General features: G+C 57.4%; 1 protein-coding gene across 1 annotated transcript; it reads left to right on the top strand.

The window, feature by feature from the left end:
* Positions 1–274: 274 nt before the first annotated feature.
* LOC139249318 (FYVE, RhoGEF and PH domain-containing protein 1-like) lies at positions 275–12,296 on the top strand (the record flags this gene model as incomplete). The annotated part of the gene is made up of 3 exons (XM_070872296.1): positions 275–382; positions 8,471–8,656; positions 12,110–12,296. Coding segments are annotated over exons 1-3 (419 nt in total), but the record flags the coding sequence as incomplete, so codon positions are not given.
* Between the last annotated feature and the right edge of the window lie 587 nt (positions 12,297–12,883).

Raw genomic sequence — 12,883 nt, 5'->3', positions numbered from 1 at the left:
ACAGACTCGGGCTGTCTCAGCCTGAGACAGAGAGAGACTGCGGCACATTTTATGACGCAGGAAGGTGACTAAGCTGGAGTATGCCTCACTCTTGGTCTGGCCCAGCCTAGTCACACCTCCTTGACTGAGCCCCGCTCTCTCATTCATTCATTTGAAAGACTGGACTGGTTGAGGGGGTGGGGCCCACAGGAGTGCCCTGTGCAGCTGCCAACTATCAGTCCCTTCCTCCCTCCCTCCGTCCCAAGTTCAGGAACACAGGGAGCTGGGCTGAGGATTGGAGAGACACGCTCTAACTATGGCCATGGGGCTGGGAAAGGCCATTAACCCCGAGAGGTGATGATCAGCACGAACCGGAACACTGCATTTGTGAGTTTCAGGCAAGGTGGGTCCGTGTGATTCGTGTTTCAGATCGAGAATCTCGAACCGGTATCTATCCGACAAAACTCTCATGTCTGCAACATTTCACCCCCCCCCCCCACAGGACGTCCCAAAGCCTCACAGCCAATCAAGGACTGTTTTGGAGTGTAGTCGCTGTTGTATTGTGGGAAACGCAGCACTCAATTTGTGCACAGCAAGCTCCCACACACAGCGATGTGATAATGACCCGGATCGTCTGTTTTAGTGATGTTGGTCGAGGGATAAATATTGGCCCCAGGACACCGGGGAGAACTCCCCCTGCTCTTCTTCCAATAGTGGCCCCGGGATCTTTTACATCCACCCGAGAGGGCAGACGGGGCCTCGGTTTAACGTCTCATCCGAAATACAGCCCCTCCGACAGTGCGGGGCTCCCTCAGTACCGCCCCTCCGACAGTGCGGGGCTCCCTCAGTACCGCCCCTCCGACAGTGCGGCGCTCCCTCAGTACTGCCCCTCCGACACTCCCTCAGTACTGCCCCTCCGACAGTGCGGCACTCCCTCAGTACCGCCCCTCCGACAGTGCGGCACTCCCTCAGTACCGCCCCTCCGACAGTGCGGGGCTCCCTCAGTACCTCCCCCCGACAGTGCGGGGCTCCCTCAGTACCTCCCCCCGACAGTGCGGTGCTCCCTCAGTACTGCCCCTCCGACAGTGCGGGGCTCCCTCAGTACTGCCCCTCCGACAGTGCGGCGCTCCCTCAGTACTGCCCCTCCGACAGTGCGGGGCTCCCTCAGTACTGCCCCTCCGACAGTGCGGGGCTCCCTCAGTACTGCCCCTCCGACAGTGCGGGGCTCCCTCAGTACTGCCCCTCCGACAGTGCGGGGCTCCCTCAGTACCACCCCTCCGACAGTGCGTCGCTCCCTCAGTACCGCCCCTCCGACAGTGCGGCGCTCCCTCAGTACTGCCCCTCCGACACTCCCTCAGTACTGCCCCTCCGACAGTGCGGCACTCCCTCAGTACCGCCCCTCCGACAGTGCGGCACTCCCTCAGTACCGCCCCTCCGACAGTGCGGCGCTCCCTCAGTACTGCCCCTCCCACAGTGCGGCACTCCCTCAGTACCACCCCTACAACAGTGCGGCACTCCCTCAGTACCGCCCCTCCAACAGTGCGGCGCTCCCTCAGTACCGCCCCTCCGACAGTGCGTCGCTCCCTCAGTACTGCCCCTCCGACAGTGCGGCGCTCCCTCAGTACTGCCCCTCCGACAGTGCGGGGCTCCCTCAGTACTGCCCCTCCGACAGTGCGGGGCTCCCTCAGTACTGCCCCTCCGACAGTGCGGCGCTCCCTCAGTACTGCCCCTCCGACAGTGCGGGGCTCCCTCAGTACTGCCCCTCCGACAGTGCGGGGCTCCCTCAGTACTGCCCCTCCGACAGTGCGGGGCTCCCTCAGTACAGCCCCTCCGACAGTGCGGCACTCCCTCAGTAACACCCCTCCGACAGTGCGGGGCTCCCTCAGTACTGCCCCTCCGACAGTGCGGCACTCCCTCAGTACCGCCCCTCCGACAGTGCGGGGCTCCCTAAGTACTGCCCCTCCGACAGTGCGGGGCTCCCTAAGTACTGCCCCTCCGACAGTGCGGCACTCCCTCAGTACTGCCCCTCCGACAGTGCGGGGCTCCCTAAGTACTGCCCCTCCGACAGTGCGGGGCTCCCTCAGTACTGCCCCTCCGACAGTGCGGGGCTCCCTAAGTACTGCCCCTCCGACAGTGCGGGGCTCCCTCAGTACTGCCCCTCCGACAGTGCGGGGCTCCCTCAGTACTGCCCCTCCGACAGTGCGGGGCTCCCTCAGTACCTCCCCCCGACAGTGCGGGGCTCCCTCAGTACCGCCCCTCCGACAGTGCGGGGCTCCCTCAGTACTGCCCCTCCGACAGTGCGGGGCTCCCTCAGTACTGCCCCTCCGACAGTGCGGGGCTCCCTCAGTACTGCCCCTCCGACAGTGCGGCACTCCCTCAGTACCGCCCCTCCGACAGTGCGGGGCTCCCTCAGTACCTCCCCCCGACAGTGCGGTGCTCCCTCAGTACTGCCCCTCCGACAGTGCGGGGCTCCCTCAGTACTGCCCCTCCGACAGTGCGGCGCTCCCTCAGTACTGCCCCTCCGACAGTGCGGGGCTCCCTCAGTACTGCCCCTCCGACAGTGCGGGGCTCCCTCAGTACTGCCCCTCCGACAGTGCGGGGCTCCCTCAGTACTGCCCCTCCGACAGTGCGGGGCTCCCTCAGTACTGCCCCTCCGACAGTGCGGCGCTCCCTCAGTACTGCCCCTCCGACAGTGCGGCGCTCCCTCAGTACTGCCCCTCCGACAGTGCGGCGCTCCCTCAGTACTGCCCCTCCGACAGTGCGGCACTCCCTCAGTACCTCCCCCCCGACAGTGCGGCACTCCCTCAGTACTGCTTCTGGTTCCATCGTCGATTATCGTCAATCTGTGTCCCTCTGGTTACCCACCCTCCTGCTCCCGGGAACAGGTTCTCCCGATCCACTCGATCAAAACCCTTCATCAGTTCGAACCCCTCGATTCAATCTCCCCTTAACCTTCTCTGCTCCGAGGAGAACACTCCCGGCTTCTCCAGTCTCCCCCATCACTGAACCCCCTCATCCCCCGGGACCATTCTGGTCAATCTCCCCTTCACCCTCTCCAAGGCCTCCACACCCTCCCCACAGTGCGGGGCCCAGAATTGGACACACTACTCCGGCTGGGGCCTAACCAATGACTTAGGAAAGGTGTATACAAGAAACAGGAGCAGGAGTCGGCCATTCGGCCCCTCGAGCCCGCTCCGCCATCCAATCAGATCGCGGCTGATCTGATCTTGGGCTCAGCTCCACTTCCCCGCCCCGCCCCTTCACTCCCTTATCGCTCAAAAATCTGTCTATCTCCACCTTAAATATATTCAGTGACCCAGCCCCCCACAGCTCTCTGGGGCAGAGAATTCCACAGATTCACCAGAAGAAATTCCTCCTCATCTCCGTCCTAAATGGGCGACCCCTTATTCTGAGACTATGTGCCCCCTAGTTCTAGATTCCCCCACGAGGGGGAAACATCCTCTCTGCATCCACCCTGTCCAGCCCCCTCAGAATCTGATACGTTTCAATAAGATCACCTCTCATTCTTCTAAACTCCAATGGGTACAGACCCAACCTGCTCAACCTTTCCTCATAAGGCAAACCCCCTCATCCCCGGAATCAACCGAGTGAACCTTCTCTGAACTGCCTCCAAAGCAAGTATATCCCTCCTTAAATACGGCGACCAGAACTGCACGCAGTACTCCAGGTGTGGCCTCACCAACGCATGTGGGCGAGAGTTGGTGAGCTGGTGTTTATGGCGGTGTTTACGGCTGGGGATGGGTTGACAGTGTGAGCAGGGACTCTGACCCGGAGATTGACGGATTAACATCAGTCCCAGGCAGCTGACCGAGGCCAGTCACGAGCAGGTAAAGAAACCTTCCGTCTCTCGCTGGCTGTTAGATAACAGGCTGGAGTCCGCTCTGTCTCGGGGAGGGGGAGGTGGCGTCCACTCGCCGGCTGAGAGCGTGGGGTGCGATGCCCCACCCAGTCAAATAGCCAGCCGGCCGGCACTCGCCGCCTGGGCCACTCAGCCACCGTACTGACCGGGCCTGGTGTCTTGGTGGCTTAGTGGGTGCGGGGAGAGCAGGGGGAGGGGCGTTTGGGGGAATTCAGAGACAGAAAACGAGGGAGATAAATAGAATCAAGGGAGATAAATAGATCTTGAGCCCATAACCCAGGCCTGACACTCCCCTCGGGGCCAGTACTGAGGGAGCGTCGCCCTGTCGGAGGGGCGGTACTGAGGGAGCGCCGCACTGTCGGAGGGGCAGTACTGAAGGAGTGCCGCACTGTCGGAGGGGCAGTACTGAGGAAGCGCCGCACTGTCGGAGGGGCAGTACTGAGGGAGTGCTGCACTGACGGAGGGGCGGTACTGAGGGAGCCCCGCACTGTCGGAGGGGCGGTACTGAGGGAGCGCCGCACTGTCGGAGGGGCAGTACTGAGGGAGTGCCGCACTGTCGGAGGGGCGATACTGAGGGAGCGCCGCACTGTCGGAGGGGCAGTACTGAGGGAGCGCCGCACTGTCGGAGGGGCAGTACTGAGGGAGCCCCGCACTGTCAGAGGGGCAGTACTGAGGGAGCGCTGCACTGTCGGAGGGGCGGTACTGAGGGAGTGCCGCACTGTCGGAGGGGCAGTACTGAGGGAGCCCCGCACTGTCAGAGGGGCAGTACTGAGGGAGCGCTGCACTGTCGGAGGGGCGGTACTGAGGGAGTGCCGCACTGTCGGAGGGGCTGTATTTCGGATGAGACGTTAAGCCGAGGCCCCGTCTGCCCTCTCGGGTGGATGTAAAAGATCCCGGGGCCACTATTGGAAGAGGAGCAGGGGGAGTTCTCCCCGGTGTCCTGGGGCCAATATTTATCCCTCGACCAACATCACTAAAACAGACGATCTGGGTCATTATCACATCGCTGTGTGTGGGATCTTGCTGTGCACAAATTGGCTGCCCTGTTTCCCACATTACAACAGTGACTACACATCCAGAAAAAGTGCTTGATTGGCTGTGAGGCTTTGGGACGTCCCGAGTGGGTGAAAGACATTCCACTTCTGCCTGTGTTCTCTCCCGCTGTGTGCGGAGTGATTGGGAGATGTTCCCTGAGGCAGGCCAGGACTCTGGCAGGGGTCAGTGCGATGATCCAATCGCTGGCAACCAGCCAGCTCCTCCGACCCAGTGAGAAATCAATGATTTATTCCTTATCGGATTGGCAGTGCGAGAGGCAGGAATGTTCTCACAACCCGTCAGCCCAGGGACCGACACAAACCCAGCGTTCAAATCCCTGCCCCGGGAACCTGTAACACAACCTCACACCGCACAGCAGGATCCCATTGGGCCCATGGAGCCCGTGCTGTGCCGGCTCTGTGACAGAGTGACCCCAATCAGTCCCACACTCCCCCCTGCCCTTTCCCCACAGCCCCGGCACATTTTCCCCCTTCAGGTATTTACCCAATTCCCGGTTTGAAAGTCACTATTGAATCTGCTCTCACCGAGCTTTCAGGCAGCGCGTTCCCGATCACAACAACTCGCTGCGTAAACACATTCTCCCCATCTCCCCCTCTGGTTCCATCGCCGATTATCGTCAATCTGTGTCCCTCTGGTTACCCACCCTCCTGCTCCCGGGAACAGGTTCTCCCGATCCACTCGAACAAAACCCTTCATCAGTTCGAACCCCTCGATTCAATCCCCCCTTAACCTTCTCTGCTCCGAGGAGAACACCCCGGGCTTCTCCAGTCTCTCCCCGTCACTTGAAGCCACAATGTTCTGACTGAGGCGAGAGTGCTGCTGACTGAACCACTGACACACGCTGCAGAACGGACTGAGCGGGGGAATGATCCAGGGTTTTATTTAATTGAGATGTCGAGCGGACTTCGAAAGGCGGTCTCGAGCAAGTTATCCAACTTGGTCGTTAAGCTCAGTACTTCCAGGAGTTCCGGTCTCCATATCACACTGGGAGCACCGAGCACAGTTCATTCTCCATATCACACTGGGAGCACTGTGCACAGTTCATTCTCCATATCACACTGGGAGCACTGTGCACAGTTCATTCTCCATATCACACTGGGAGCACCGAGCACAGTTCATTCTCCATATCACACTGGGAGCACTGTGCACAGTTCATTCTCCATATCACACTGGGAGCACTGTGCTCAGTTCATTCTCCATATCACACTGGGAGCACCGTGCACAGTTCATTCTCCATATCACACTGGGAGCACCGAGCACAGTTCATTCTCCATATCACACTGGGAGCACCGAGCACAGTTCATTCTCCATATCACACTGGGAGCACTGTGCTCAGTTCATTCTCCATATCACACTGGGAGCACTGTGCACAGTTCCGGTCTCCATATCACACTGGGAGCACTGTGCACAGTTCATTCTCCATATCACACTGGGAGCACTGTGCACAGTTCATTCTCCATATCACACTGGGAGCACTGTGCACAGTTCATTCTCCATATCACACTGGGAGCACTGTGCACAGTTCCGGTCTCCATATCACACTGGGAGCACTGTGCACAGTTCATTCTCCATATCACACTGGGAGCACTGTGCACAGTTCATTCTCCATATCACACTGGGAGCACTGTGCACAGTTCATTCTCCATATCACACTGGGAGCACTGTGCACAGTTCATTCTCCATATCACACTGGGAACACTGTGCACAGTTCATTCTCCATATCACACTGGGAACACTGTGCACAGTTCATTCTCCATATCACACTGGGAACACTGTGCACAGTTCATTCTCCATATCACACTGGGAGCACCGAGCACAGTTCATTCTCCATATCACACTGGGAGCACTGTGCACAGTTCATTCTCCATATCACACTGGGAACACTGTGCACAGTTCATTCTCCATATCACACTGGGAGCACCGAGCACAGTTCATTCTCCATATCACACTGGGAACACTGTGCACAGTTCATTCTCCATATCACACTGGGAGCACTGAGCACAGTTCATTCTCCATATCACACTGGGAACACTGTGCACAGTTCATTCTCCATATCACACTGGGAGCACTGTGCACAGTTCATTCTCCATATCACACTGGGAGCACTGTGCACAGTTCATTCTCCATATCACACTGGGAGCACCGAGCACAGTTCATTCTCCATATCATACTGGGAGCACTGTGCACAGTTCATTCTCCATATCACACTGGGAGCACCGAGCACAGTTCATTCTCCATATCACACTGGGAGCACTGTGCACAGTTCATTCTCCATATCACACTGGGAGCACCGAGCACAGTTCATTCTCCATATCACACTGGGAGCACTGTGCACAGTTCATTCTCCATATCACACTGGGAGCACCGAGCACAGTTCATTCTCCATATCACACTGGGAGCACTGTGCACAGTTCATTCTCCATATCACACTGGGAGCACTGTGCACAGTTCATTCTCCATATCACACTGGGAGCACTGTGCACAGTTCATTCTCCATATCACACTGGGAGCACTGTGCACAGTTCATTCTCCATATCACACTGGGAGCACTGTGCACTGTTCATTCTCCATATCACACTGGGAGCACTGTGCACAGTTCATTCTCCATATCACACTGGGAGCACCGAGCACAGTTCATTCTCCATATCACACTGGGAACACCGTGCACAGTTCATTCTCCATATCACACTGGGAGCACCGTGCACAGTTCATTCTCCATATCACACTGGGAGCACCGTGCACAGTTCCGGTCTCCATATCACACTGGGAGCACTGTGCACAGTTCATTCTCCATATCACACTGGGAGCACTGTGCACAGTTCATTCTCCATATCACACTGGGAGCACAGTGCACAGTTCATTCTCCATATCACACTGGGAGCACCGAGCACAGTTCATTCTCCATATCACACTGGGAGCACCGAGCACAGTTCATTCTCCATATCACACTGGGAGCACTGTGCACAGTTCATTCTCCATATCACACTGGGAACACTGTGCACAGTTCATTCTCCATATCACACTGGGAACACTGTGCACAGTTCATTCTCCATATCACACTGGGAACACTGTGCACAGTTCATTCTCCATATCACACTGGGAGCACCGAGCACAGTTCATTCTCCATATCACACTGGGAGCACTGTGCACAGTTCATTCTCCATATCACACTGGGAGCACCGTGCACAGTTCCGGTCTCCATATCACACTGGGAGCACTGTGCACAGTTCATTCTCCATATCACACTGGGAGCACTGTGCACAGTTCATTCTCCATATCACACTGGGAGCACCGAGCACAGTTCCGATCTCCAGTACTGGCACTGGGGGAGTGTTGGGCCTGGATTATGGCTCAAATCACTGTAGTAACATTGGTGGCCGTACATTGAGCTGCCTGTGCAATAAGCTCTGGAACTGCCCTCCTTAAACCTCTCCACCTCTTGTGGGCTTTAGCGATGTGGACTCGGCCGTACAAGCTGGTTGCTGTGGGGAACCGGGCCTACATGGCAGGCCTTGAGCTAACCTCCTCCTCCTTTCTGTCCTCCTTGTGTTCCAGGCGGCCAGGCGTCCCGCTCGCTGGTTAAGAGCCTGTCCTTGGATCCCGGCCCATGCCTGGAGGGCCAGCAGGCCGGTGCTAGGCCAGAGCCTACGGGTTACCTGGACCCCGATCGCTCAGCACCGCCAGGAATCGCTGGGGAGCGGCTGTCGCCAGCCAGGAGGTCGCTTGGGGTCAAACCCCAAGGTGAGTGTTAGCGAGGACAGGCAGCGGGCGTTGGCTCCAGAGGTCGAGGTTCCTTCCGCCTCCTCCCAAGGCTAGGCCCCGTTTCACCATCGCCAGCTCCAGCCTGCAGTCCGGGCCGAGCTTAGGTTTACGGAGGCTGGAAGGTGGGAGACCGGCTAGCCCTGGGATGGTCCAGGCAGGGGTGAGGGTTTCAGCAGCGGATGAGCTGAGGCAGAGGCGGGGGAGAGGGAGAGACTGAGGGAGGGAGAGAGACTGAGAGACTGAGAGACTGAGAGACTGAGAGACTGAGAGACTGAGAGACTGAGAGACTGAGAGACTGAGAGACTGAGAGACTGCGAGACTGCGAGACTGCGAGACTGCGAGACTGCGAGACTGCGGGAGTGAGGGAAATAGAGAGTGAGACGGAGGGGGGAGAGAGAGAGCGAGACGGAGGTGGGAGAGAGAGAGAGCGAGACAGTAAAGACAAACGTAGGTCCCCTGCAGTCAGAATCAGGGGAAGTCATAACGGGGAACAAAGAAATGGCGGACCAATTGAACAAGTACTTTGGTTCGGTATTCACTGAGGAGGACACAAACAACCTTCCGGTTATAAAAGGGGTCGGGGGGTCTAGTAAGGAGGAGGAACTGAGGGAAATCCTTATTAGCCGGGAAATTGTGTTGGGGAAATTGATGGGATTGAAGGCCGATAAATCCCCAGGGCCTGATGGACTGCATCCCAGAGTACTTAAGGAGGTGGCCTTGGAAATAGCGGATGCATTGACAGTCATTTCCCAACATTCCATTGACTCTGGATCAGTTCCTATGGAGTGGAGGGTAGCCAATGTAACCCCACTTTTTAAAAAAGGAGGGAGAGAGAAAACAGGGAATTATAGACCGGTCAGCCTGACATCGGTAGTGGGTAAAATGATGGAATCAATTATTAAGGATGTCATAGCAGTGCATTTGGAAAATGGTGACATGATGGGTCCAAGTCAGCATGGATTTGTGAAAGGGAGATCATGCTTGACAAATCTTCTGGAATAGAGTGGATAAGGGAGAACCAGTTGATGTGGTTTATTTGGACTTTCAGAAGGCTTTCGACAAGGTCCCACACAAGAGATTAATGTGCAAAGTTAAAGCACATGGGATTGGGGGTAGTGTACTGACATGGATTGAGAACTGGTTGTCAGACAGGAAGCAAAGAGTAGGAGTAAATGGGGACTTTTCAGAATGGCAGGCAGTGACTAGTGGGGTACCGCAAGGTTCTGTGCTGGGGCCCCAGCTGTTTACATTGTACATTAATGATTTAGATGAGGGGGTTAAATGTAGTATCTCCAAATTTGCGGATGACACTAAGTTGGGTGGCAGTGTGAGCTGCGAGGAGGATGCTATGAGACTGCAGAGTGACTTGGTTAGGTGAGTGGGCAAATGCATGGCAGATGAAGTATAATGTGGATAAATGTGAGGTTATCCACTTTGGTGGTAAAAACAGAGAGACAGACTATTATCTGAATGGTGACAGATTAGGAAAAGGGGAGGTGCAACGAGACCTGGGTGTCATGGTACATCAGTCATTGAAGGTTGACATGCAGGTACAGCAGGCGGTTAAGAAAGCAAATGGCATGTTGGCCTTCATAGCGAGGGGATTTGAGTACAGGGGCAGGGAGGTGTTACTACAGTTGTACAGGGCCTTGGTGAGGCCACACCTGGAGTATTGTGTACAGTTTTGGTCTCCTAACCTGAGGAAGGACATTCTTGCTATTGAGGGAGTGCAGCGAAGGTTCACCAGACTGATTCCCGGGATGGTGGGACTGACCTATCAAGAAAGACTGGATCAACTGGGCTTGTATTCACTGGAGTTCAGAAGAATGAGAGGGGACCTCATAGAAATGTTTAAAATTCTGACGGGGTTAGACAGGTTAGATGCAGGAAGAATGTTCCCAATGTTGGGGAAGTCCAGAACCAGAGGTCACAGTCTGAGGATAAGGGGTAAGCCATTTAGGACCGAGATGAGGAGAAACATCTTCACACAGAGAGTGGTGAACCTGTGGAATTCTCTACCACAGAAAGTTGTTGAGGCCAATTCACTAAATATATTCAAAAAGGAGTTAGATGAGGTCCTTACTACTCGGGGGATCAAGGGGTATGGTGAGAAAGCAGGAATGGGGTACTGAAGTTGCATGTTCAGCCATGAACTCATTGAATGGCGGTGCAGGCTAGAAGGGCCGAATGGCCTACTCCGCACCTATTTTCTATGTTTCTATGAGACGGAGGTGGGAGAGAGAGAGAGAGCGAGACGGGGGGGGGAAGAGAGAGAGAGAGCGAGACGGAGGGGGGAGAGAGAGAGAGCGAGACGGAGGGGGGAGAGAGAGAGAGCGAGACGGAGGGGGGAGAGAGAGAGAGAGCGAGACGGAGGGGGGAGAGAGAGAGAGAGCGAGACGGAGGGGGGAGAGAGAGAGAGCGAGACGGAGGGGGGAGAGAGAGAGAGCGAGACGGAGGGGGGAGAGAGAGAGAGCGAGACGGAGGGGGGAGAGAGAGAGAGCGAGACGGAGGGGGGAGAGAGAGAGAGCGAGACGGAGGGGGGAGAGAGAGAGAGCGAGACGGAGGGGGGAGAGAGAGAGCGCGAGACGGAGGGAGGAGAGAGAGAGAGCGAGACAGAGGGGGGAAAGAGAGCGAGACGGAGGGGGGAGAGAGAGAGAGCGAGACGGAGGGGGGAAAGAGAGCGAGACGGAGGGGGTAGAGAGAGAGAGCGAGAGAGAGAGCGAGATGGAGGGGGGAGAGAGAGAGAGAGCGAGACGGAGGGGGGAGAGAGAGAGAGCGAGACGGAGGGGGGAAGAGAGAGAGAGAGAGAGAGAGAGAGAGAGCGAGACGGAGGGGAGAGAGAGAGAGAGAGAGAGAGAGAGAGAGCGAGACGGAGGGGGGAGAGAGAGAGAGCGAGACGGAGGGGGGAAGAGAGAGAGAGAGAGAGAGAGAGAGAGAGAGAGAGAGACGGAGGGGGGAGAGAGAGAGACGGAGAGCGACAGACTGAGGAGATGGGGAGACGAGGCTGTGTGTGGGTGGTGGGGGGGAGGGTAGACTGTGGGAGGGGGATACGGGGCGTGCGGGGGGAGGGGGGGTGTCTGTGTCTGTGTGGGTGGGGGGGGAGGGGAGACTGTGGGGGGAAGAGGGGGAGGGGGATATGGGGCATGCGGGGGGGGAGGGGGGGTGTCTGTGTCTGTATGTGAGGGGGGAGGGGATACAGGGGAAGGGGGGTGTCTGTGTCTGTGGGTGGGTGTGGGGGAGGGGAGACTGTGGGGGGGGAGAGGATACGGGGGGGAGGGGGCTGTCTGTGTCTGTGTGGGTGGGTGGGGGGGAGGGGAGACTGTGGGGGGGGAGGGGGGAGGGGGGTGTCTGTGTCTGTATGTGAGAGGGGGAGGGGCTACGGGAGGAGGGGATGTCTGTGAACATGTCTGACTCCCGCTTTTCTCTCCCCAGTGCCTCCCAAGCCGTCACACCTCCATCGCCCCCGGCGACCAGAGCCCATCCCCCCACCGCCGTCCCGGCCCCTCCCGGCCGACCCCAGAAGCCCCCCACCTCCGCCTCAGCACCCGCCTCCTCCGGCACCGAACCGAGACCCCGGGACCCCGGCCCGCGTCTCCTCCCTCATCGACAAGTTCGAACGGTAGAGTACCGCGTGTGTGGGGGAGGGGGAGGGGTGTGTGGGGGGGGGTGTGCGAGGGACCGTGCGAGGGGAGTGTTTCATGGGGACAGTGTAGAGGGAGCTTTACTCTGTATCTAACCCCCTGTACCTGCCCTGGGAGTGTTTGATGGGACAGTGTAGAGGGAGCTTTACTCTGTATCTAACCCCCTGTACCTGCCCTGGGAGTGTTTGATGGGACAGTGTAGAGGGAGCTTTACTCTGTATCTAACCCCGTGCTGTACCTGCCCTGGGAGTGTTTGATGGGACAGTGTAGAGGGAGCTTTACTCTGTATCTAACACCCTGTACCTGCCCTGGGAGTGTTTGATGGGGACAGTGTAGAGGGAGCTTTACTCTGTATCTAACCCCTGTACCTGCCCTGGGAGTGTTTGATGGGACAGTGCAGAGGGAGCTTTACTCTGTATCTAACCCCTGTACCTGCCTGGGAGTGGTTTGATGGGACAGTGTAGAGGGAGCTTTACTCTGTATCTAACCCCTGTACCTGCCCTGGGAGTGTTTGATGGGACAGTGGAGAGGGAGCTTTACTCTGTATCTAACCCCGTGCTGTACC

This window comes from Pristiophorus japonicus, unplaced genomic scaffold (genome assembly GCF_044704955.1).
Source record: "Pristiophorus japonicus isolate sPriJap1 unplaced genomic scaffold, sPriJap1.hap1 HAP1_SCAFFOLD_3038, whole genome shotgun sequence".
NCBI lineage: Eukaryota > Metazoa > Chordata > Chondrichthyes > Pristiophoridae > Pristiophorus > Pristiophorus japonicus.
Note: the sequence above shows the minus strand (reverse complement) of the source record. Positions and strands in the feature narration are given on the sequence as shown.